Genomic DNA, 27,399 nt, shown 5'->3' with positions numbered 1-27,399 from the left:
TTGTGTTTTCAGACTCTTCTTCTCTCTTTGCCTGCTCCACTGCCAGGTCACTGTGCCCTCTGTTTCTGTTACAAAATGTAAGTCTGATTACTTAGCGTTGTCAGTGATTCATCTCTGTAAGGATTAGTTCTTGTAAATTGAGTGCGAAAATCACTGAGGTCCTTATGGTGCTAAAAAAGTGGAAATGGGGAAAAACTCCTTTTAAATTAAAAAAAAGGGCAAGTAATTATTTCTCTTGGAGAGACTGTGATGCAGATAAATGGAACGTTTAGGCAGTTATTTCTTTTAATATTTTATTTTAAATTCATTAACATTTGTATCAATGTGCACTGAGGAGTCCCCAGAAATATCACTCATATTTTAAACTACATTAATGCTGAAATACTGCTCTCAGACAAAAAAAAAAACAAAAAAAAGCCAGTAATGCATTTACTCATGCTTGGTATAGAAACAATCCCACCAAAATCAGGTTTTTTTAATGAAAGAAGTGTTTATGAAAAGTGCATCTGAATGAGGATACTGGTAGTCTCAGATGAGAGGGTTGCCTTTCTGCATGCTGTGTTAAAGTGGTTGCTGCTCTCCAACCTTCTGAAATATTATGAGAGAAGGAAGCATAGAAGTTATTTCTTTCCTTCTAGCCAGTGTCTGCTGTCACCTTTTGTAAAGGAAATATGGTATCTGGGAACTGGGTGCTTGTAACATTTACTCTGAAAGATAAAATGAGCTTTGAATTTTACCTGCTTATGCAGTAGGGCCTTAAGTGTCCTCTCTTGGGAACCTTCTTTTCTCAAAAGAAGAAAACTGGAGTTTGGAGGCAACACGTTGTCCTCTTCTAGAGAGCCAGAGAACAGGAGCTCTTATGGTGTGGCATTGCTAAGCATCACAAACCAAGATGAAGTCTATGTCAGGACAGAATGGTGGATCAACCTGCATTTAGAGATGACTGGGATCTATCATAGAATCATAGAATCAACCAGGTTGGAAGAGACCTCCAAGATCATCCAGTCCAACCTAGCACCCAGCCCTAGCCAGTCAACTAGACCATGGCACTAAGTGCCTCAGCCAGGCTTTTCTTGAACACCTCCAGGGACGGTGCCTCCACCACCTCCCTGGACAGCCCATTCCAATGGGAAATCTGAATGGGTTTAGGTGAGGGTGGGAAGTGCAGGCCTTTGTCTCTCCAGTACCACCAGAGTTCTCCTCAGCTTGGCTGCCCAGCATGGAGCATCAGGATAGGATGCTGGTACGTGCCCCATTTGAAGATGGGAGCCTCTGGCATGAAAGAGAAGGGCTGCTTCTCACTCCCAGGGATGAGCATCCGTTACAGAGCTGCTGCAGTTTATCTCCAATAGGTGGTATGCTCAAAAGTTGGGTCTAACCCAGCCTGAGCATCATCACAACAGCTCAGCATTTGGGGAGTGACTGCTTATTGCAAGCTCCCTGTGTTTCACAGAGAAGTAAGCATTGCCAGTGGATGCTGATACAGTAACTGCAACAGACATACCATTTGATTCCCTGTTCTTTTTTAAGGGAAAGGCAGTTTTCAGGAACTTAAAGGAAATGTTCAGCACAGTAACTTATTACCATCTTTCTTCATTGTGTTATTGTTGTCCTAATTTTTCATTTCAGTTCTTCTCTGAGAGTACCTTTTTCTTCTCTCCCCTGGGGTATTTTATTTGTGAGCGACCGCCTTTAAAGCTTGTGGCCTTTAACTTATCTCATTCTGTACTTACCTATAGACCCATTTCAGAAGTTAATCTTTTCATAGCAAAGTATACCATTAACATATTGACAAAACAATTTGCCACCTTTCACATGCTGGGAAGCACTTTCCCTTTTCAGAAGCTTTTCCAGAGTCTGCCACTGCTTTGCATATCAGAACTGAATGTTTTGTACTGCAAACAGCTTATTATAGTTGCCCATTTAAAAAAAAGTGTCATCCAAATTCTGATGTCTCCTAGATTAAATTGATACAGGGAAAAATGCTTCTGTGGTTTCTTGTGATTCTTTTAAATAGCATGAAGGCAGTCAGAATTTTTTGTCCTGTTTGTCTTCACACTGAAATATCAAAACTGTCAAGTTTTGCCATTCCATTTCTTTGGCTTTTTTTTACAGAGGATTCATTAAGGCTCCAATAAAAAGTGTCTTGTGAGGTTTTTTTCAGGCTTCAGTTGGCCACAAAGAATTTGACAAGCATCATTTATACACCTATTTTTCTCAGGTGTGTAAAACAGGACTGCCAGGTTGGAAGGTAAAGGAAAGGAAGGAGGAGGCAGAAGAAGGAAAGCACATTACTCCATAGGTTTATATCAGGAATGTCTAATCTGGTCTTCCTTGATTTTGCTGGAGATAAAATAGTAAGAAAAAAGCCTCAAACCCCTCAACTCTTTGGCCTTTTAAAATACAGTATAAAAATGAGTAAGCCATTTTTCCCCTTTTGTAAGTCAACTTCAACTTAAAAGAAAGCTGTGAGAGTTTGTCACAGTTTGTTTTGGCAAAATTCAAAACCTGCTCTTTGTAATGTAGCCAAAATGATCTTTCTCTTTGATGTTGAGAGTATGAAACCATAGACCACTGATGGAAGTGAAAAGTACTGACCACTGTGAGATTAAGTCATAGGACAGTGAAAATAGTACAGCAGTGAATAGAGTATACCACTAACTTCAATATTAAAAAGAAAAATGAGCCTTTAGCAATGTTGGCAAAGGAGTGCTATCTGATAATTTACAGTTTGATTGATGAAAACCATTTCATATTAACCAAAAAATGCCCCACAAGACAGTTGTACATAATTTTGTTGGCCTTTGGTTAGTCCATCTTTTTGAGTGGCTGTCCCTCAGGACTGTTTCATCTGAGGCTGCTGAAGGTAGAATTAGACCACAATAAAAAAAATCTAGAACACTTCCTTAACTCATTCTTCTCAGATTTTATGCATTAAAAGATCCCAAAATATTTTAATTCATCTTGATGTGATTAACAAAACTTGCTATCCTTTAGCCTCATTTCCTAAAGGAATGAACTTTATGTTGTCACAATATTGTACACCTGTCATTCTGTTGGTTGTCCTGACCAACTCAGCAGTAAGAAATCTTAAAGATATGAATCCAGAGACACAGCCAATATATGCTCAGGCTATGGAAACTGATTAAGTTTGAGGAGCCCCTTTAGAAATGTGAGAAGGGACCAAAGCAGGTTTTGCTCACCCATAGGAAAAGTCTCCGTTAGAGCTTAGTTTGCCATGGTAAAGTCAACCAACCACAAGCTATAAATCCAGACACAACAATGCTTTGCTTATTCCAGTGCTCATGGAAAACTTTGTAAAATCAAAACAAAACATTTCCACTTGGTTTTAAGTGAAATACCTATTAAGCCAAAGTGTGGGCTCACTGTAGTCAAGGCTAGGAAAAGTGAACCCAGTGATGTCAGTTAGATGCACCTCAGTGGGGCTGTGACTAATTATCTCTTCTTAATATTTTCCTTCAGTGGAGAGCTGGTCATCATTTCAGTGGCAGCAAGGAGGAAGCAGAATTGGCTTTGAATAACAAAAAAAATCAAAAGGTTGGATTCATAGTAAAGGGATTTTATTGCCTGAATCAGGACAAAGATGTCTGAGAAGTAGCTGAAGTGAAGGGTTTTGAATCACTGTTCAGGATTTTCTTCACCCACAATGAAGAGAAAACTGGATGGATGCTTTTAGCAGAATTTACTTGGTCATAGTTTAGTCATTACCCATCTTGGTATGGTGCTCCTCAAAGCAGAGGTGTAGTTAGATGATGAGATAAATGCCACTTGGGTATTTTGCAGATATAGTGCAGTAGTGTGTGCACCTTTGTCATGGATTAAGTGTGATTCTCCAAGTGAGGAAGATGAGTTCGAATTAGCCTTGACAATTTCAATTATACAATTCAATTGTCATTAGTTAGATCATGACTTTATGGGTTTTGTTTAGCCTTTTTGCATCTCTTAATGTGCTAAACTATTGTTAGTCTTCTTGTCCTCTGATACTTAACTTCAGTCACTATTGACTCCCACAGAGAAGCACATCTGAAAACAAAATCGAAATTCAGGTCTGTTGAGATCCTGTAACTTTGTTTCTTCAGTAAGTAAGTTCAGGTGAATGGCTAAAGTACTCTGTTCACCCTACAGGAAAACAGAAACCACAAACAGGCTTTTGCCACCATGTTCCCAACTAGTACCCTAGAGCAAGACAAACTGGTCACAACTACTGTCGTATGAAAGGTGGAAGAACGTGAAATGAAAACAGGAGATCATGAAAACAAAAGATAAAGTGACAGTAAAATAAACACATGGTGATGCTTCTTTATTACCATTACACACATGATAGATGAGTAAAATTAGGTTATGCTTATATTGTAATGGAAGAAAATAATTGCTGCCTTCTGTTGGGAGACCGCAAAGGCACTTATTGATCTGTCATCCTAAGGGTACGCCTAAGGAATATTTAATCAAATAAACAGAGACAAATAACTCTTTTGAGGCTCTGTAACTGTAATATTCCATACTGTTTGGCTTAAAAATTTTTGGCAGGTTTAAAAATAACACCACACCTCTATGATTAAGAAGGGTTGCTATCATTTATTTAGTTAATCATACAGTGTGGAGGTGTAATGAAGGGGTAATTAATTAATGCAAGATGATATTTTTTCCAAAATTAATATTGTTTTATTAATTTTGATATTCAGAACTCTCACCACCCCTGACCACTAATTTTAACAATAATTGGTTCTTTGCATGATCATGGAAACATTATACAGATAATAACTAGATCTAGAAATAACCAGCAAAAATATATGAACATTAATTGGCTGGAAGAGAAGGTTCCTGTGGTCAAATACCGCTTGTCCACTAGATGTACTCAAGGAGCTCCTTTCTGCTTACAGCAGAAGGCAATGGTGAATTACAAGAGGCTTTAAGTATTTACACACAAAATGTTATCTCCCAACTCACAGGGCTAGCTACAGCTTCAGACAGTACCCAAATGCTTTCAGGGAATTCTGATATTGTCTTGACAGCTGTTGAGGTTCCCCAGGCTTCAGCATGCTGGGGAAAGGAGGCAAACAATCTCTGACCTTGTCCCTTGGCTCCTCTGAATGATCTGTGTATCCAGGACTTCCCGTCTTGTCAGGAGACTTTCAGGTGTAGGCAGGATGTCTTGCGATGTGCAGTCTCAGCACATCATCACTCTGGCTATGCAGGCTGATTGTGTGGAGGCATTTAGAGCCTGTTCCTGGAAAACTTGAGGCAGTGTAGTTTCCAGACAAACAAACTCAGAGGGTCAGAGTTTGTTACTTTGTGGCAGAGGTAGCTTATAGCTTTAGCATAATGCTGCAGAAGGCAGTGGCAGAATCACTGCCAGAAACAGAGAGCAATAGCAGCAGGCAACAGCAGGCATGAATACAATGGCAGAGCACATTGCATTTACCTGTGTATCTCCTTTTATCAATGTAGCCCAAGACTAATAGGCCTTTGGACACACAATTGGCAGTCAGAATGGCAGTTAGCGAAGCCTGACCATATTAGGTGAAGACATAGACTTGCTTTACCCAAAATTGGGAAAATTATAGGCCTTGCACAAGGCAGGCACAAGCTAAGTGTGTGTACCTTGTTTACCACAGGATGTAAACAAGTCTGGGCAGGCCAGAGTCCTTAGACTCAGTGGCTCCAGGTTCTTTGTCCGCTTTCCTGCGGTTGCTTCTCCCCAAAGCAGAAGGAGGGAGAGTACAAAAACATGCCTAGGCAATCCAGGACATGTATAAGCCTATTTTGGTCTATCAGGCCTACCACAATAGGAGGAAAACTTTCTTTATATTGTGAGTAGAACGTGCCTGAATATTTTCCCTAAAAGTCAGGCACCAGAATCCATTGGATTAGTTCAGTCATTTATCCCCAGGAAATAGTCTATCAAATGTCATGCAGCACTCTGCCTGGGCATGAAGTCTGCTTCCATCCTTACCGATTCTGTACAAGCTTCTCCATGGTGTTCTGATGTCTCAGAAGATTAAATGAAGAGGGCCTGAGTGATGGGCAGTATGCACTGACATGCCTTACAACAAGCATGAACCGTAGCAGTAGGATGACAGACTGCATCACTATTCCTACTGTGCTCACTGCCCAACTGCTGAAAGCCAAGCTGTATCCTGAAGGTCTCTGTTGTGTAGTGCAAGGCAAGATGTGTTCACCACCTAGACCTGTTCCACCATCAGGTATGTGGCCATCTACCCACCTGGCCATGCAAGACCTGACTGAGACAAACAGCATGATGTAAGGGATTGCAGTAAGAGTCTGAACTCCAGTTAAGATGGAGGCACGAGTATGGGTATGTATAAGAGTATAGATAGAGGTACGAGCGTGTAGCTGGTATGACGTGCACATAGGTATGGGTATGGTTTTCTCAGGTTGAGCAGACAGAAGTATAGAGGTAAGGCCTCTTCTGTCCCCAGGGACAGCCACATGGACACTGTCACAGGCGAGTTCCTAAGAAAAAGGGAAGGCAAGCCAGGGCAAAAAGCAGGTCAGAGAGTTTCTTTGCAAAGTACCACACCACTCTGAGTGGCAGATGGCTCTTCTGAGCCCTGTGCAGATTCAGGGCTCACCTACTGGCCCTTGAATGCTGCAACAAATACTTTTCCTACCCCTGATGTCCTGTTAGGGTCCAGTCTCTGTTTGCCTCCCAGTGCTGCTCCTTGGTGTTTTAGCATCTTCTTGATGAAAGCTGGATTTCTCTGTGAAAAAGTGGTATCTGTTAAACTACCATTTTCTGCAAAGGGCACTGTTTATCAGCCAGAGTTACTAATAATATTCCATTTCCAGACTCTTTAATGCAATTCTTCTACTGAAGACAGGGTTCCCTATTGGTTATTATTGTGAAAGAGTGACTCTGCTGCTTTTCTGTGGAATTGTACAGAAAGCTTTGTATTTTTGAGGCTTTGGGGAGGGGGGCTGTTTCTTTGTTTTTTACATGGATATCTGGTTATGTGGTTTTATGTGTCAGAGTTTCTTGAGGCCCTTAAATAATTCTGAAGGCTAGAACTGGGCAAGGACCAGTTTTCTTATCCTATGTAACCTTGACAATTTGAAAACCTTTACAATCCCACAAGAAAAGATGTCCAAAATGCAGACAATCAAGTATGTAACTTTAAGGATACACACTAGAGATGTTTAATATTCAAATCTAATCCTCTTTTCCTGGGTTCAGAACAAATTCTATGTCTCCTGTGCCCCACATTAAGTTTCTTTCTAGTCTGCTGATGGCTATTCTGCAATTGGACTATGTCAGCTTCTCCTGAAACCCCTCCTTGGGTTTATTTTTAAACAAGTTCACGTTCCAGAGAAAGAAACTGATTCTGCAGTGCACTGCATGCAGATTTAAGTTCTGGATTCATCCCACTTAGCTTTAGTAGGTAGTTGATGCAGCTAAGTAAGCAATGAATTTTGAGGTTCTGCTGCCAAACAATGGAGAGTCACATAAATCCTGACAAAGCAAACATCTGTCTTTCAGCTCACTCAGCACCATCCTTACCTCAGCAGTTTCTCTACTTACTCCACTTGTTCTGACTCAGGACCACAGATTGCCATCATTATTGTTCACTAAAGCAACAGTAGGTGGTCATTATCCAGGAAAGTGTGGTGTTTCTTGAACTTTCTAGTAGTATGTGGGTTTCTGATCTCAGGCAGTTTTTGCATCAGAGTGGAATTAGTCCTAATTTCCAAACACACAAGTAAAACCAGAGTCAAAGCCCACACTTAATTAAAAAATATCTATATATAGATATACAGATACGTATTGCTGCTCCATGACATGAAAGGTTCAGAAAGCAAGGGCAGGTCTGTGGAGTGGGTGAAAACAATTAAACGTTAAAGGATGAATGATCTTCAGGGAATTGATAATGAGAGATTCATTTTCTTAACACAGATGTTACCCTGCTTTTGTGTGTGGCCTATGGAAATCAAGGCAGATTCCATGATATTCTCCTGCTTTCTGGACTCCTTTCTATCTAACACTTCTCTTGCACCACTGTTTTGACTAGACATGCAGTTGCTGTGCAAGATTATTTTGGAATAAATCTCCACACTCAACGTTATCTTAAGATAATTAGTCTACTTGGAATTCACAGCTTTTCTATTTCATCACAGCTTCCATGTAAATAAGGACTTCTATGAAAGATGCACCTGATGTAAGCTACAAATGTACAGCAAAACTGCTTTTATCAATACAACATCTCAAATGCATTGTTTTATTTCTTCAAAATGTGTAATTAGTCAACACCTGTCCTTTGGTAGTCCGTGTGCTCAGTTAAATGTTAAATTAATATAAGGGAAATCAGCAAAATACAAAGATTACTTAGGTCCATTTTATCTGCTGAATCAATAGGATTTACTTAGTGCTAATGCACTAACCAGATTATGAGAACTAATGCAGCGCTGTTCAATGACAAAAGCAAATAACTCTTTGAATGATCCTGATGATTGAACTTGTAATCATCTTAATTTGTATTAACTAATTACATTTAACATGGATGTCTTTTTACCTTTTACCTTAAGTGGAGCATTGGTACAGTAACTTCCTCCTCTCTCTCATTTTAGCAGTGAAGTGGATCGAGCCAACAAGTATGTAGAGTTATTGGGAAAATCTTATATCAGTGGAGTCCTTCAAAAAAATTCTCTAGAGGTCATAAAAATTTGTGTAATCTTTCCATTGACTTCAGTGAGTTCTAGATCAAGTCTCTGAAGCTGAAAGTGTAGAGGTAGTTAATCCTTCAGTAATTCTCTCTAAATTGTTCCTTATTTTGCAACAAGTAGTCTTTTGAACAGTTGGTTTCCTTTACCTCAGACTTTCTCCAGGCAGTAGCAACATATAGCAGTGGCTACCATATAGTTAGGCTTTCCTGTTTCTATCCTAAAGGACTGCTTCCAGTTGCTTGGATTGTTTTTTTTTTTTTGAAGTCTCATGCTTTGCAGTTGAGATTTGAACATAATTCTCTATTTCATTTTTAAAAAATTTGACTTGCTTTCAAATACCTGAGGAAGGTATTCAGTCCTCAATGAATGCTGCACTGAGTTCACAACACCTACACCCTCAAGGTGTCTTTTCCCATTGGAATGGGCTGCCCAGGGAGGTGGTGGAGGCACCGTCCCTGAAGGTGTTCAAGGAAAGCCTGGATGAGCCCTCGGTGCCATGGTCTAGTTGACTGGATAGGGCTGGATGCTAAGTTGGACTGGATGATCTTGGAGGTCTCTTCCAACCTAATTGATTCTATGATTCACCTGTCAAGAAGAAACCAGTGGTCCTGCATCTGTGGGAATTGTTAAGCACATAAATTTGTGTCCACTGGCAAAGTTGAGCTCTTCCATTTATTATTCATTTTTCCCTTCATTAGGATTCCAAGAAGTTCTTGGTGATAATGTCTGCTGCTACTGTGCAGAAATCTGTTTACAAAGCACATAGCATTTTGAATACTGTGCTTTCAAATACTTTTATCTTGTGATGTGACTTCTGAGTGGTTTCTGTTCCACCTCTCTAGAACATGGAGTTCTCAGGAAGAACAAATTGCTTGACAAAATAGAGCTCAAAGAAGAAAGAGAAAATCAGCACATCTAGTACCTGTCACTGACACATTAACAAGAAAATTAGCTGTCTTTCCTGTGAGAGCAGCAGGTGGGGTGTGCACGGCATATCTTCAGCAGACTGTTCTAGTCTGGCTTCCATGCAATCTCTGCTGCAAATTCTAGCCATCCATTTTGGGATACCCCTTTCTGAGGACTTAGGAGTCCTATCAATACAAATATGTGAAGTAGTTCAGTTTAAAAAATCTGATGTCATTAATTTCTAGTATTTGATGAAGGAAGTGAAATGAAAGAATATGATGTGATGTCATTTGGTGCTGATAAGGAATACTACTCATGTGCATTTGGCCTGCTATTGAAGAGTACATATGACTAGTGATATATGGCCAATCATATTCAGTTACCTGCAGCTGTTTCTTTTAGAGATACAGCAGAAACTATTGAGAACTCACACTGCAGCTACACTGCTCCAGAGGGTGAGAAGTCTTCACTGTGGACTTGCAGTTGATCATGTCAAAAGCCAATATGCTACATAGAAAGAATTTCTGTCTCTCATATTCCTCAGTTCTGGCTGTCTTCTATTCTGCCTGTGTACAGAGATGGAGCTTGTTCATGACAGGTTATTTTTTTGGTCTGTTACTTCCTTGATGGGCTGGATGGGTGGGCAGAGGCCAGTGGGGTGAGATTTAACAAGGCTAAGTGCAGGGTTCTACACTTTGGCCGCAGCAACCCCAAGCAGCGCTACAGGCTGGGACAGGGGATGGAGTGGCTGCAGAGCAGCCAGGCAGAAAGGGACCTGCAGGTACTGGTAGGCTGAACATGAGGCAGCAGTGTGTCCAGGTGGCCAGGAGAGCCAATGGCATCCTGGCCTGTGTCAGTAAAATATGGCCAGTGTGGCTGGGGTTGTTTAGCCTGGAGAAGAGGAGGCTCAGGGGTGACCTCGTTGCTGTCTACAGCTACCTGAAGGGACATTGTAGCCAGGTGGGGGTTGGTCTCTTCTCCCAGGCAATGAGCACCAGAACAAGGGGACACAGTCTCAAGTTGTGTCGGGGGAGGCTGGATGTTAGGAGGAAGTTCTTCCCAGAGAGAGTGATTGGCATTGGAATTGGCTCCCTAGGGAGGTGGTGGAGTTGCCATGCCTGGAGGTGTTCAAGAAAAGACTGTCTGAAGCACTTAGTGCCACAGTCTAGTTGAATGGATAGGGCTGGGTGATAGGTTGGACTGGATGATCTTGGAGGTCTCTTCCAACCTGGCTGATTCTATGGTTCCAACAAATACATGTGCTCACATTTTTTCCCTGTATTGCCGTCAAATGTGCTAACAACTGTAAAGAATTCAGACACTCTGTGACAGAGGTTTATAGTGAGAACAATAAATGGGACTATGAATTTTTAGAGCTGATTGTAGTAAACATTTTACCATTTTGCAAACTTTCTGCTTTGAGAAAAAAAAAATCAAAGGAAAAAAAAATACTTTGCAATAGTGAGTAGAAAGCTGTTCTCCACTATGCTCTATTCACACTGACCAGCTATGGCATGAAAGCATGTGGGAAAGGAGTACAGAGACAAGGGAACTAACAGAAGAAGGCATGAAGTGAACAGTCTGTAAATGTGCAAGAAGCCAAAAAGTTTGCCTTGGCTATTTGCTTCTCATTTTGTCAAAGAACTCTGAGTACAAGGATCTTAGCAGTCATCTCCAACTGAGACCAGAATTAAAGGGACCAGTATGTGACAGCCAGAAAGATTTGTGAGGTTTATGAAATTTAAGAAGTAATTACTTTCAAAGATAGACCAAATTTATAATGTCCTCCTTCACTTTTATTTACATGAAAATAGGAAACAGGTGACACATGTTCTAACTCCTGCCTTCTAACAGACCTTCAGCAGGATAATGCTCAAATCACTCATCCTCTTCAGGGAACATCATGGCTTCATTGAGTTACTTGGGCCAAAATTTACCTCCTTATATTTCACGTGGAGAAAAACAGTCATCAAATGTGATTCTTGCTTGTAAAGAAATACTGCAAACTGCTGAGAAAAAAAATCAAATGTATTACAGAAGGGCAAAACTGTGTTGGCTGTAAATATACAAGAAAATTGTGAGAGGAAAATCTGACAAGGTTCTTCTGTGTCCCTCACAGTTACTCTTCCTATTCGTAGTCTGCCATTCGTGTAAATTCTTCGCCAATACGTGCTTCATTCCAGCAGCTGTAGGTTTATTATTGCCCAGGTGGCCAAGAGAGCCAGTGGCATCCTGGCCTGCATCAGGAACAGTGTGGCCAGTAGGACAAGGGAGGTTATTCTTCCCCTGTACTCAGCACTGGTCAGGCCACACCTTGAGTCCTGTGTCCAGTTCTAGGCCCCTCAATTCAAGAGAGATGTTGAGGTGCTGGAAGGTGTCCAGAGAAGGGCGACAAAGCTGGTGAGGGGCCTGGAGCACAAACCCTATGAGGAGAGGCTGAGGGAGCTGAGGGTGTTTAGCCTGGAGAAGAGGAGGCTCAGGGGTGACCTCATTGCTGTCTACAACTACCTGAAGGGACATTGTAGACAGGTGGGGGTTGGTCTCTTCTGCCAGGCAACCAGCAACAGAACAAGGGGACACAGTCTCAAGTTGTGCCAGGGGAAGTATAGGCTGGATGTTAGGAGGAAGTTCCTCCCAGAGAGAGTGATTGGCATTGGAATGGGCTGCTCAGGGAGGTGGTGGAGTCACCATCCCTAGAGGTGTTCAAGAAAAGCCTGGATGAGGCACTTAGTGCCATGGTCTAGTTGACTGGCTAGGGCTGGGTGCTAGGTTTGAGTGGATGATCTTGGAGGCCTCTTCCAACCTGGTTGATTCTATGATTCTATGATTATTCAGCTGTGTTCACTGACTTTCACAACAGAAGAGATAAACGACCCATACACTCTCTTTTAATTGTCTTGGCAATTAATTTGTTATGTAGAATCATCTATTCATTCAGTCTGCAGCAGTCTCTTTGGAAAAGGATTTTTGCCACTTACCGGTGTCACGATCCAGCTTATTTAGCAGTAGCTCGTTTCCCCTTGCTTCTTGTTATGCCATAGAAATGTTCAGAAAGGAAACATTATCAGCACTTGTGGGTGTCCACTTCACTTGAGAGACACTCCCAGGATCCATAGCAGAAAGCAGAAGTTGTTATTTAGGAGTTTGATTCCCAAACAAGTTAAGAATTGTATAAATAAAGCAGTAGGGGAAAATGCCTGCTTAAAGCAGTACGAAATAATGCCTGCTTGTTTCTGCTTTAAGTTCTTCATAACTGTGATAACAAGCAACACTAGGAAATTTTACCCAGTTACTTTCAGACCTTGTCTCCAATTTGTCAAAGCAAATTTTAATTTTAATAATGTCCTCCAGAGTGTTTGTAAGACTATCAGATGTTCTGTGTGATTAAGTCATTAATTTCTAGTTTATTCAGGACATTAAACATAGTACCAAGACATTATGCATAATATCACTTTCTAATTGAGCACTTAACTAAGAAGAAAAGGTTTTGGCCAGCTCTAGAAGGATGAGTTTGGGGGAGCTGGTAGGTGAGGTCAGAGAGCAGAACAGTCTCCCTGTAATCCAGGAGGAAGGACTTAGGGACCTGTTGAGCCTCTTGGATCCTCACAAGTCTATGGGACCAGTTGGGATCCATCCTAGGGTGCTGAGAGAGCTGTCAGATGAGCTGTCCACGCTGCTCTCCATCATTTAACAACAATCCTGGCTCAATGGAGAGGCCCCTGAAGACTGGAAGCTGATCAATGTGGTGCCCATCCACAAGAAAGGTCGGAAAGAGGACCTGGAAATTACAGACTGGTCAGCCTGACCTCAGTGCCATGCAAGATAATGGAGCAGATCATACTGAGTGCAATCACAGGACACCTACAGGATGGCCAGGGGATCAGACCCAACCAGCACACATTTAGGAGGGGCAGGTCCTGCTTCACCAACTTGATCTCTTTTTACAGCCAGGTGGCTGCCTGGTGGATGTGGGGGAAGGCTGTGGATGTAGTCTACCTGGACTTCAGCAAGGCTCTTGACACTGTTTGCCATAGCAAATTCCTAGCAGAACTGGCAGCTCATGGCTTGTTCAGGGGCACTCTGTGCTAGGTTTAGAACTGGCTGGATGGCTGGGCCCAGAGAGTGGTGGTTAATGAAGCCACATCCAGCTGGCTGCCAGTGGTGAGCTCCAGGGATCAGTGCTGAGCCTAGTTCTGTTTAATATCTTTATAGATGATCTGGATGAGGGGATTGAGTCCACCATCAGTAAGTTTGCAGACAACACCAAGTTGGGAGCATGTGTTGATCTGTTAGAGGGCAGGAGGGCTCTGCAGAGGGACCTGGACAGGCTGGATAGGTGGGCACAGTCCAACACCATGAGTTTTAATAAGGCCAAGTGCAGGATTCTGCACTTTGGCCACAACAACTCCATGAAGCACTACAGGCTGGGGACAGAGTAGCTGCAAATAACAGGAAAGCTGACAAAGAGTTGTTGGTTAAATTTTGATTGTCATTTTTTCCCCGAGCCTAGTGCTCAGACTAGAGACTAGACTGTGATTTGTTCTGACACTGACCTATTTGGGTATTTTTGTGAGATTTTCATTAGTGACTTTAAGATTTCTTCCATGCTTTTTACTTTTGGCTTCAAATGTGCAATATTGCCTGAAATACTTTTATGCTCACTGAATGTGATATATAAATCATCAGTTAACTGCCAAACAGCAACAGTAACCCTGAGACTTTTCAGTGGGCCAGTGCAGGGTAAATTCTGAAACACCACAACTTCTCCTATAAACAAATAAGATAGCATTGGTTATCTCCTACCTTTCTGGACAGACATGAAAGGCAGGGCTTGCCCATACCTCATTGCATTCCAGTGGCACACCTACACCAGCTTCACAAAGCCCTCGCTGTGAATCACAGGCAGTTGGCACCTCCTGCCCTGCAAGAGAGGTGATACAGCCCAACCCAAGCACTTACCCGGGCTCTAATCGTCATTTCAATAGTTGTGTGATTTGTCACTGGAGTTTGGCAGGATATCCAGAGCGCATCATCTGACTTCAGTTATTTTTCCACACTGACAGCCAAATGGATACTTACGTGTATACCGAGAAAGAAGTAGGGAGGGAGAGATTAAGTCTTCAAAGAGTTAATTTAAAGCAGCTTCTTTGCTGAAGTTTTCCGTGTTATCAATCTTCCTTTATTTTTCTAAGTAGCCTTTTAATCTCTGTGTTTCTACTCAAAGATCAAAGTCTTAGCTGGCTAACCTTACATTATGGTTAATCCGTGAAGCACCAGGTTTTGTTAAGACAGCCATATGTGGAACAATCTGCAGGTTCTTGGGCAGATACCCAAAACTGCAACATCTCTGAGTAAGGCTGAGCAGCTTTTGTGGCTGAGCTGACTTGGGGGAAGCTAGGAAAGGTGTCGGGGCAAGCAAGAAAATCACAGTATCACAGTATCACCAAGGTTGGAAGAGACCTCACAGATCATCAAGTCCAACCCTTTACCACAGAGCTCAAGGCTAGACCATGGCACCAAGTGCCACGTCCAATCCTGCCTTGAACAGCTCCAGGGACGGCGACTCCACCACCTCCCCGGGCAGCCCATTCCAGTGTCCAATGACTCTCTCAGTGAAGAACTTTCTCCTCACCTCGAGCCTAAATTTCCCCTGGCGTAGCTTGAGGCTGTGTCCTCTCGTTCTGGCGCTGGCCACCTGAGAGAAGAGAGCAACCTCCCCCTGGCTACAACCACCCTTCAGGTAGTTGTAGACAGCAATAAGGTCTCCCCTGAGCCTCCTCTTCTCCAGGCTAACCAATCCCAGCTCCCTCAGCCTCTCCTCGTAAGGCTGTGCTCGAGGCCTCTTACCAGCCTCGTTGCCCTTCTCTGGACACGTTGAAGCATCTCAATGTCCTTCTTAAATTGAGGGGCCCAGAACTGGACACAGTACTGGCCACCTGAGAGAAGAGAGCAACCTTCTCCTGGCCACAACCACCCTTCAGGTAGTTGTAGACAGCAATAAGGTGGCCACTTGTTGAAAAGGGCTTGGACAGGGTTTCATGAGTCATGTCAGGATGTTCAAATTGTGTTGAGATGGCTTCACAGAAGGAAGTACCTTTTTAAGGTTAGCAAAAAAATGTCTCTTCCCAAACTCATTTGCTTATGGGGGGAAAAAAAGGGAGTTATAGCATATAAAAACTAAGGTTGTGAGTTGGGGAAGGGTGAATTCAGAAATCTGCCTTATTTCAAAAAGCATGAAAACTGTACATCTTTCTGCATTTGAACATTTCATACTCATTGTATGAGTAATCTTTGCACAGATGTTTCAGAAATGCTTTTAGACTGGATAGGATATGAGTGCAAATGAATAAAGCTTTGAGCTTATTTGGTGGCCAAAACACAGGGAAGCTAAATTTGATGGCTGGTAATTTATCACAGTCAAGTACAGGGTTAAAAAAGTATTTAAAGTGTATTCAATGTTTCTAGTGCAGAGTATTAGTTCAGTTCTTGCCAAGCAAAACACAGCATACATTAACAGTTAATACCATAACTAGTACAGCAAACCCCTTTGCACATGGATGTCTAAACTGTTAAGTCACTGCTGTATCAGATCTAATCTAGAAGTCCTCTTTCTATATCATTAAGGCACTGCACAGTGATTTCAGTTGTTCTTGTTTGATCTCACACAGATTTTTGCCTAAATAGTGCAGTAAATTGACAGGGCACCTGGAGAAAATCTGGCAGCAGTGCTGACTGCAACTCCTAGGGGTCATAGAAAACTTACTCGCCAGTAGTGTGGCTGTGCACGTTTCAGAAGCACTACAATTCAATAGCAAAGGATTCACCTGCTGAGTTGAACATTTTGTAGTTAGCATTGTCAGTGCCTAGGTTCTTTATTTCCCCAGAATTCACCAGAGTTCAACCAGCAAGAAATTCTTGGTTCATTGCTTATTTGCTCATAGTACTTTGAAGGAGAAACATCTTAATCTAGAAAACAAAATTTTATTCCTCTATATTCTTTAAGGATATGCTATAGATCTGTTGAATTTAGTGGAAAGACTGACTGTCTTTAAAAGGTTTAATTCAAGCTTTTAAAAAAGGTATTTTTAGGCATGTTTGTAAGAACAACAAATCAATTAGGAAAAATGAAGCTCTCTATTTGTCCTTGATAATCTCCCTACATGTTTATTCATTCAGTAGGTCACAGCGGGAACATGCTAAATGACTTCCAAATGTAAATGGGTTTGAGATCCTTTAGGAGGTTCCCGGTTGTTATCTGTATGATCTCACCAAAGCAGATGATGTAGTATCAATAGTAATGGAATTATCAGTTAATAGATTGCTATTGAATTGTCAGGACAGCAGGTTATATTCTTCTCAAGAGATGACTTAAAGAGTATTGTCCAAGGATTTTTTCCAATGCAAATTAAAAACATGTAATCTCTATTCCCAAACTGAAAGAGAAAATCCTGCAAATGCAGCAACTATTATAGTACATTCAAGATGCACAGAAATTGGACAAATCAGTGCATGAGCCACAGATGATCTATACAACAGCTAAAGTAATTACAAAAAGCTGACCTCCCCACAGTTTCATTCAAATATACAATCAGAAACATGCTTTTCCTGGTTTATCTCCTTTTACTCTTTCTCCATCTTTTGATCCCCTTTTCTGTCCTTGCACTGAAAAAAAGATGGTGAAAAGAGAATACACAGAGAAAAAGACAGAAAATTGTTGGTTTCATGCAAAAAAATAAAAAGGTTAAAAATGCAACGTTTTAAGATAATTATTTTCTAGGAATCACATCTTAGAAGCAAGGATGTCACTGGTGAGACTCTTTAGTCAGAGAATTCTGAGACCCTTGAAGAAGCAGCATTAAAGAAATCACTAAGAGCAAGGATACCTTGATATATGTGCTCATATACATACCATCTGGTTAAGCAAAGACTCACTGCCTTATTCCCAACAGACAGGATAAAGAAAATTGAAAAGAAATATTTCCCTAACATTAAGAAGTCATTGCCTTCCTCATGGAACACCATAACTGATGAAGCAATTAACTTTGAAATGTTTCAAAATACTTTTGGTCGAATGCATTTGTGCTAAATGACTTCACTCTGACAGAGATCTATTTCTACTCATAAAGACAGCACTCATCTGTACTTCATTTTCAAACAGGCTTTTTCAAGAAATGCTTCATACTGCAGAGCACAAGATGATGAATATCGCTTGGAAGTTACAACTCCTTTGCAGAGAGTTGACTTGTTCATGGGCCAGTTCAACAGTGTCCTGTTAACTTCAATATCTGTCTTCACCAAAGGGAATCTTACTGTTGCTAATCTGGGAACTTCGGAGGGTCACTTCATGCAGGTAAATATTACTATGGCACCTTGACAATAAAAAAAATGTACTAGATTTTAGCAGGATGGTGAAAAGTAAGGAGCAATATTCCCCCAGTTTAACAGGGCATTAAAAAATTGGAATTGCTACATAAAATAGAGCTGCTGGAATATAAACAAAGTGCCTAACAGAGTTTTCAGCATCTTAAGCATTTACATGGGATTTGTGGTTTGGAGCAACAGTTTTGAAGCAAATGCTGCCATGATCTCTGCTTAGTCCAGCTGGCTCGGTTCACAGAGTAGTTTTGTTCCATACAAACTAGACTTCTTTCAAAGGAAACTAAACTGGAAGCTTTGTCTTGGATATACTCCAAATGAGAGGTTCAAATACACACTTCATGTGGTCATTTGGTCTAGAGGATCAGTTTAAACCTAGTTCAATACAGAATGCCAAGACATAAGGTGGAAATAGAAGCCTCAGCATTGTTTGTTTCTATACACTGATCCACTCCTCTGGCACCACATTTCTTGCTAAGGTACCTGTAGCCTGTGAGTCACATCTGCAGAATTGAGATTACCTCCTCCACAACTTACTTTCAAGTTTCTCTCAGTTCATCTTAGATTTTTGGGCTGTTGCTCATTCCCATGTTGCTGTTCTTTTGGACAGAAATTCTTCCATAAGTGGAAGTCCATCTACCTCCACTGAGTACAAAACTAATCTAGACAGGTAGATTATATGACATGATTTCTTTGTAGATGACCTGTGAAACAAATCTAACACACAGACTCAACAGTCCTTTAAAAAATTTGCAGCCAAAATAAAAAATCAGAAGACAAAAATACTTTGACAGCACCAAGGGCTTCCTGTATTTACTCATCTCATGTCAATCACTGTCATCCTGCAATGACCACTTCAGTGAGCTTGGCTTCTTCATCTGCCAGAGTCCAGCCTGGATGTGCATCTCTGTCTGGTCCCTCCTGCACACAAGGACCTGTGTCCTTTTGCTCTGCCAGTATTATTTATCTTATAGTGGGCTCTCTGAAGAATTGCCAGTCTTTGGCCCTTCTTGCTCTGTGGGCTGCAGAGAGTCATCAAAGCTAGTAGTATTGTTCTCCCCCCATCACTGATGAAACTTCATGACAAGGCCATCATCTGCTGTGCCCTTCCAGTTCTCCCATTTCCCATTATCTTCCATGAGATAATATTTGGGCACATGTAATTTTTTCTTAAAAACAAGCCTTCCCTTTATTCTGTCTCTTTCCCTCATTCTCTTTCTGTACCACATGCAGTAAGTAGGCTTACATATTTTGCCCAGTATATGGACCCTTTCTGGAAAGGAAATCCTATAGCTCAGGGGTCCTCAAACTGCAGGCCAGATATGGCCCCCCAGGGTCCTCAATCTGGTCCACTGGTATTTACAGAACCCCCACCCCCCACCGGGGGCTGGGAGGGAAACCAAGCAGCCACTTGCTGCCACTTAATCCAGAACTAACCTCCACCTTGTCCATAAGTGTAGTCACTGGTTCACACAGCAAACATGAGCAATTTAACCTTCCCGAATCCATTTGCTAATCCACAAAATACAGTTAATAACAGCCACTGTCTTACGTGCAGCATTTCTTCTGGGCTGTCACAAAGCTTTTAGGGAGGTTTAGTGGAAAGTGCAAGGCAGCATTATTTTTATTTGTAACATTCTTTAAATTATTCATTCAAGTCCTGAGTTACACATTTCATTCGGACACCTGCCCAACTCAAGGAACAATTACAGTATTTTCAGGATACGTTTCCCATTCCAGATTCAGCTACAGATCAAAAGAAAGGCTATTGTGTACACTGCACATTGCCATTAGCAGAAATATTCTCATCATTGAATTAAATGGGCTGGAGCTACAGGGGGAAGTCAGGATTGGGCTTATAGTGTAATAAGTAGGAGCTTGCTCTTTGAGGGTTTTGTACAACCAGCAGAGGAATAAGTATATTGACTACGATTAATGATGCTACCTCCAAATAAAAAAGTTCTTATTTGTTTTGCCTTTAAACGATCTTGGAAGGGATACCAGGTCCATAGGATACAGCAGACACAGCTTTTTGCAGGATTTAATGTTCACTTACATTAAAAAGTTTTTCTTTTTTTTTTTTTCAGTAGTAGTTATCTAGGAAGTGCTTTCAAATGTTCATCAGCAAATGCCCAAGCAAAGCATCTTTGCAGTGTTTCTATGGAAATATATCTATTAACTGCAGTGAGATGGAGATCGTTAAAAACCGAGCTATTAAATGACCATTACTGAAGTAAAATGGTTTTAAAACAAATCAAGGTTAATCTAATGACTTAATTTATCAAAAAGATACCCCCTGACACTTGCCCACATTTTTTTAGCAAAGAAATGTAATGATATTCTTTGTTGTTTCGTTCACAAATCTACTGGAACATAATGCAAAGAATCCTGTTTTTCACTTCATACACATCCCGCTTCTGTACAGTCATTTTCACTCATATTTTTAGCTCTTTGTACATGCAAACATTGAGTTTTCCTGTGTAACCTATCACTATTGACTGTATCCTTTCAGATGTAGGTGTGCTTTCAGAGAGAATTAGCTGCAAAATTTTACCTATTAGGGAACCTGTTTTAAAACTGATGATATTGTATTAATATCTTGTGAACGTATTTTCATGCCAGCAATGTAAAAGCAAAAGAAAAAAATATTCACATATAGGTTTCTAAAATTAGAAGATCATCTCAGCCCTTTCAGTGAATCCAGTTCATCATGTATCCTCTTTGAAATACCAAACCTTACCATATTTAGACAATTTAGTTTTGTGACATCAATTTCAGCACTAGCAGACATCCGTGAGATTTAAAGAAACAGCAGCACAATATCTCTGTCTCTGATAACCGCACCCCGAAGCACCCAAATATGAAACAGCTTGGTGAAAGTAATGAACATTTAATTGACAGCTTTGGTGTATTAATTCCTTAACTGTTAGGAAAAGCTGGGGGAAGGAGGGGGAGGGAAAGTGGGGGAAAGATGTTGAAAACGTGGTGAACGTGTCACCTACATTGAATTGAACTTCCAAGTCTATGCTGTGGAAGCCAGCAGGTGCAGCTGCAGGCTACTGATACTCAACCTGAGAGACATGTATTTGAAAAGGTTTCTCATATTCTCCCATTAGACTTGCTTATGCTTGGTCAGTAGCCAACCACTTGATTCTCCTTCTTTTCCTTCTTTCCTTTTTCATGCCATATTTCTGCCTCCTTTTGCATTTCATCTGCTCATCACTTTCTGTCTTCTTACTGCCCCATCATCTCTATTTCCCTCTCCTTCCGCTTGTTGCTCTTCACCCCACATCTGTAGCACAACATTGCTGCAAAAATCAACAGGTTTAATGTGTAGTTTCTGAGAATAAAGTTTTTCCTTCTGTAGGTGATGGCTAACTGATTCTGGGGGTCTGATGTATTTTTCCTTCTGTAGGTGATGGCTAACTGATTCTGGGGGTCTGATGTATTTTTCCTTCTGTAGGTGATGGCTAACTGATTCTGGGGGGTCTGATGTATTTTTCCTTCTGTACATGGTGGCTAACTGATTCTGGAGGTCTGATGTATTTTAACAATGAGTAGTACCTGGTTTTACTGATTCCAGTAAAGCTTATAGCATTTCCCATCTAAACTGTGCTAATCACCCAATTCAGAATATAGCCTGTATTTTGCTTACTTTTTAAAAGCCATCTGAGGATTCAGAAATATTCAGAGTGATAAAGCAGGTATGTTTTATCCAACCAACATATAGTCACCTGTTGTTTTCTGCTTGTGCTGTTAGTCTGATTCACTTGAACAGCTCTGGGAAACACTAATACTGGAAAGGAAATACAGCCTTCTTCACTAAATGTTTCTTCTGTTTCAGCCAAAATATAAAACTAAAATAAAATGAGTTTGGATGGCCCAAATATAGAAGATTCATGAGTCCTTTTAAGGAGGATAATTGGGGCCAGGAGGTGAATTCCAAAGCTCCCCTGGAAAGTAATTGCAGCCCATTGACCTACTGAGTACATTCTGGCTCCATCAGAAATGTTAAATCTGTATTTGGCCCCACGTAGATTGGAGTTTGTAATTGACCAAATATTGTGGAGTTTCTGTTGAAAAACAGAGCAGTAATAATTTTTCTAAGACAGCTGACACGCATGAGACGGAAAAGAAAAATGGTTTTGCTTCCTTCCTAAGCTGGAGCCTGACAACAAGCTTTTTTCCTCCACTATTTTTTTTCTGTGGAGAAGTTGCAGCTGTTTCAGCCTTTCTTATTGTGTTCATTTTCAGAGTGTGACTGGGAACACGGGCTGAAACTACAGCTGTTGGGGGCAAAGTGAATCAGGTATTTCACAGTAGTTATTTGATTAGAAAACAGCACCCGGTCACACTGTCGTAGCTGAGGAATCAGATTTTCAGCTGGTGTAAAGCAGCCTTATTCTGCTCAAGCCAAAGGAGCTGTGCTGAAAATACAACTTAAAACTGGAAAAGACACTTTAATTATCAGCTGGTATTTTGGTGAAATTATAGTTTGTCAAAAAAACATTCACAAAGCTATGAGATACTGAGATTTTTTTTTTTCTTACTTCTGTGTTGATTTTGTTCATTTTTTTTTCCTAACTGCCTGGAGCTTGAGATCTTCAAGAAAAGACTGGATGAGGCACTCGGTGCCATGGTCTAGTTGACTGAATAGGGCTGGGTGATAGGTTGGACTGGATGATCTTGGAGGTCTCTTCCAACCTGGTTGATTCTATGATTCTACGATTGCTTCAGAGAGTGACTTTTAAGTGAAGAAAAGAGCAAAGTTCTTCAGGAAGGGGAAATCTTTCTGATAGCTCTGTGAAAAGTGGGATGTGAGAAAATTTTACAAGCTTTATGCTGAAAACCTTGCATTTGATCCAGCCTTAATAATGAAGACAAGACCAATGCACTTGGCATATGCAGAAGGTGTGTTTAGCATAAAAGGCTGTGTTTGTAAGCAGAATACTCTGTGTGCTCCCTACACTTAAAGCTGTCCTCATCAGGGTAAAGCCCAAGCAACTACACTATAGCAGTGAAACTCAGTGCACAGTAAGGCAGCACTGCGCTCTGCATGGAGTAGCTTCTCATCTTCATAGTGCAGTAGGACAGTTGCTTCTAGAGGTAAGGAAAGGGTCTTTCCATGGATATACATAGACCCTGAGATACAGTCAGCTACATGCTGGCTGCAGTCCTGTCCAATCCAGCTGGATATGATCCAACTCTAGCTAAGAAGCCAAGTGTAAGCAAAACATGGTCATGCACTGTCATGTCTGAACAGATTCTGGACTAACGATGACTTTGAGCACAAGAGCCAAAGTGTGATGGCACAGATAGGCCTCAGTTGAATAGGCCACTCATCTTCCTCAGGGCCTCACTACTTGTTAGACATAAAACAATAGAGAAAATTCATAAACCTAATTTCATCTCAGTGCTTCTATCCAATATTACAGTATTTTAAAACAGAACTTTAGATAAAAAGGTTATATGAGTTTAGAATAACAGTTCAAAAAACAGAGTTTCCTATCTCTGGCAGGAGCTGAGATGGATAAAGGACAGCTTTGAGGCAAGTGATACCTCCACCAGTATCACTGGGACACACCCTGAGATTCATAGAATCATAGAATGAGTCAGGGTTGGAAGGGACCACAAGGATCATCTAGTTCCAACCCCTCCCTGCCATGGGCAGGGACCCCTTAGCCTAGATCAAGCTGGCCAGCGACCCATCCAGCCTGGCCTCAAACACTCCAGGGACAGAGCCTCAACCACCTCCCTGAGCAACCCATTCCAGGGTCTCACCACTCTCATGGCGAAGAACTTCCTCCTCATGTCCAGCCTGAACCTACTCATCTCCAGCTTTGCTCCATTCCCCCTAGTCCTGTCACTGCCTGATATCCTAAAAAGTCCTTCCTTGATTCCCTAATCTGGAAATTTCATCTGTATCAGGTGTTTGATGGTCCTTGATGGGTGTCTTTTTCATTCATTTTGTTTCTTGGGTTTTATTTTGGTTTGCTTTTAATTATTTGCTGCTCCACAGTATGCTTGGGCAATGACTTCCACAATTTCATTCTGCTTTAAATGATGAAGAGCTTCCTTTGCAGTTTTCTTAACCTGCTGCCTTATGGTGTCATTTGGTGCCCCTGATTCTGTCTGATGAGGAATAGGGATGGAGTTTCCACAGATCAATGGTTTGGGAGATTTTCACATGCTGAGCATAAACCTGTTGATTTTCACATCCAGGTAGATTGAACACTTGACAGTCCCGCTCATTTCCCAGGAATACTTATGATTGAAAACAAACACTACCACCAAACATTTACACACATCTCATTTCTCTGAAAAGAGAGAAATTAGCATGTGTCAGAGCTGTTTTCATAGATTACATGCCAGGCAACATAATGCATACTATAGACAAAAATAATCACATCTGCTTTTGATTTGCAACTGCAGTCAAAGCTTAGAAAAAATTGCCCTAGAATTCAGCAAGAACACAGCCAAGCCTTCAGCATTGCTCTTCTCTTGCAAACAGCAAAATGGCAAGGGCTTACCACTCCAGGAATCAAGGCTTAAAACCATGCTGTCTATCAGCAAAAATAGTCGATGAGCAAAAAAAAATACAGAGTTTTGCATCTTTCAGCATGCTCATTCAAATCCAATTTATACCATAGTATACTAGACGCCATCTCCTTTAAATTGATCAGACTTCTTTTGATCTAGTTCCTGTCTCACTACACAAAGGCAGTCATAATAAAACCTGCCAGTGCAAGTTGCAAGCCATGTTGTGAGCAAGTGTGAGGAGATTAAGAGATACATGGCCATGGACCTTAAACCTACAGGACTAAAAGGAGGACAGAGTGATGGGATGTCCATAGAGTCATTGCAGAGGTTGTCCTCAATGCCCACTGCTTTTCTGCCTCTGTGGTCCAACAGTTTACCTGGCTTCTCAGTACTGGCAGTTTGAGCCATTTATGGTTAAATGCAAGCTATCCATATATGAATTTGTAGGAATGTGAATATTTGCAATCTTTCACACTTTGCAATTTTCAAACCAACAGAAAAATGTGGCAGATTCTTGGTAAATAATATTTTTATATCTGTAGCTCAACTTTTAATGGTTTTATAACAGCAGTTCTTTCTGTGATAACAGCTCTATGCTCTCAAGTAAAAAATGTTATTCTTTCAAATAAAAATCAAATATTGTGAAATCCATATAGCCAAATTCAAATCAACACCTGGTGCCAAATAACTGTTTCAAGAACACACATGTTTTAATATTCAGTTTGAGTAGAAAAGCTTACACTTTCCAGAGGAGATCCATTATACTCTCCATGGATTAAAATGATATACAGCCTTTAGAGAGCACATATGTGCTGTTTGCAAGGCTATGCTGCATATCCCAGGGCATTTGAGGCATTACACAATAAAGTTAACCCTGAGCCTATCTCTGCTGGGTAATGGCCTACACCTGCCAGATATCTAGGGAAAAAAATAACAATATGATACTTAGATGGGATTGCTTTTAGAAGGCCTCTCGTTTTTGCAGAGGATATTTCAACCCATAGACAGTAACATTTGTAATTCAATCCTGCTGACTAGCAGAACTGAGCATCAGAATGATTTTTAAAAGAAGCTGTTGCATGCTGGTTTTCAACTCAAGTTATTGTAGTCTTAATTTGCCGTATTATGCATAAATAAACCTGGAGTCAATTCTTCTTACTTAACATTAAAACTAGCTGATGGCAATGACAGAATATTTAAATGAATCAATGTTCGTGGACCTAAGTGATGACTGATTTCCAGTGTAAAAGATGTGATGATTCATATATTCATTACCTAATTAACTCTTGGCTGTTATCTTCATGGACACACTTGGAGCTATTCTGAAAGACTACATACTTGTACGGTTTTCTCTTAAATAGAAAGACCTAGTATTGTGTTTCCCTTGGGTGAGGATGGCTGGGGTTGTAGTTACTAATAATTAACATGATTTTGAGAAGGGTTATTTGTAAGAACATCAGAAGACTCACATGGGTTTGAATGTAGTGTCCATCTAGTTCAGTGTTCTGTCTGCAGCAGTGGTGACAAGTGTATGTCTAAGGACCCAGGAAACACAAACAATACCTTCTGCTTCAAATTTCCTCTGTTTTCCATTCTGAGGATTTTCTGAGCTATTGGATCTTGTCTCTTTAGCTCTTCATGGACTTTCCCTTTGAATGTGTATTCCTCTTGCATTCACATCTCATAGGACCCACAGTCACATAAGTCATCACATACTGCTAAAGTCTTACTCTTTTGTTTGCTTCGAACTTGACTCTCACTTTTGCCTTTTGATGTACTTTAGTACTTTTATTAGAAGAGAATAAATGGTCAGTCTTTACCCACTTGTGATTCTTTATGCCTTTTTCATAGCACCTACCCTTCTCAGGTGTTCACTGCAAGATTTTGATCATCATTGTTACCCTTTACTTTTTCCATTTTAGCATACTCCTTTCATCTTGAGGAAACCAGAACTTTACAGAGAATTCACGGTTTGGGCTAGCCATGAATTTGTATGACCTTAGGATGTTTTTTGATTTGTTGTCTAATCCTTTTCTAATAACTTCTAAGTTTTCATTTGGTGGGTTTTGATTTTTTTTTCACTGATGCTGAGCAGTGAAATGTGTTCATGGAGCTATCTATCACATACCACTTTAAATTCATCTTCTTTGTTGTATGTCACCTGCCATTTTGCTGCCTTGACATGCTGTCTTAAAAAGTTCTTCTGCCATCCTTCATAGTCTGTCCTTATCACCCTGAATACCTTGAGATCATCAGAAAACTTTGTCACTGGACTTCAAAATCTCTTTTCCAGCACATTTATGAGTATGTTGGACAATACGGATCCCAACACAGACACCTTGAAGAACACCTATGGTGACTTCTTGCCATCGAAAGGGCTGACATCAGTTTGTTATCTTTATAGACAGTTTTTAACCTATGCAAGACCTTCCCTCCCTCCTAACTGCTTGAGTGCAGGCACATAGATATACTTTAATTTGTCTTATTCCCTGAAGAAATGCTTGGTTATTAAATCGATTATTAACATGTCAAAGAACCCAACAATAATAACAACACCCCTCCCTCCCCCCAAAAAACACCCACACTCAAAGCCAAACTAGCACTTTATAGCCTTTATGAAAATAAATCCTTCTGTAGTACCGAACCATTCCCATGGCAGAAGTAGCCCCTGTATGGTGGCGTGTCCACAGTAGATTAAAGCCACACTGTATGCATACCAGCCCACTCCCAAGCAATAAAAATCAGAGGGTTCTGAAAACAACACTGGAGGCCTATGTAGTCTCTTCTTCTTGCTGTAGAAGCTGTCTTCACATTGCCTTTTTCTTCAGGATTATGTTGGATAAGGGTAAGATAGAATTTCAAGGACGGGGCTGACAT

General features: G+C 40.9%; 1 protein-coding gene across 2 annotated transcripts in view; it reads left to right on the top strand.

Moving 5' to 3' along the window:
- Positions 1 to 27,399, top strand: part of MET (MET proto-oncogene, receptor tyrosine kinase) — a 102,065-nt gene that overhangs the window by 22,766 nt on the left and 51,900 nt on the right. For both annotated transcript variants that reach the window (XM_064142080.1, XM_064142079.1), the window contains exon 3: positions 17,765 to 17,956. In XM_064142080.1, the coding sequence (XP_063998150.1) occupies positions 17,765 to 17,956 (192 nt within the window). The remainder of the gene's footprint in view (positions 1 to 17,764; positions 17,957 to 27,399) is intronic.

This window comes from Pogoniulus pusillus, chromosome 4, assembly GCF_015220805.1.
Source record: "Pogoniulus pusillus isolate bPogPus1 chromosome 4, bPogPus1.pri, whole genome shotgun sequence".
NCBI lineage: Eukaryota > Metazoa > Chordata > Aves > Piciformes > Lybiidae > Pogoniulus > Pogoniulus pusillus.
Note: the sequence above shows the minus strand (reverse complement) of the source record. Positions and strands in the feature narration are given on the sequence as shown.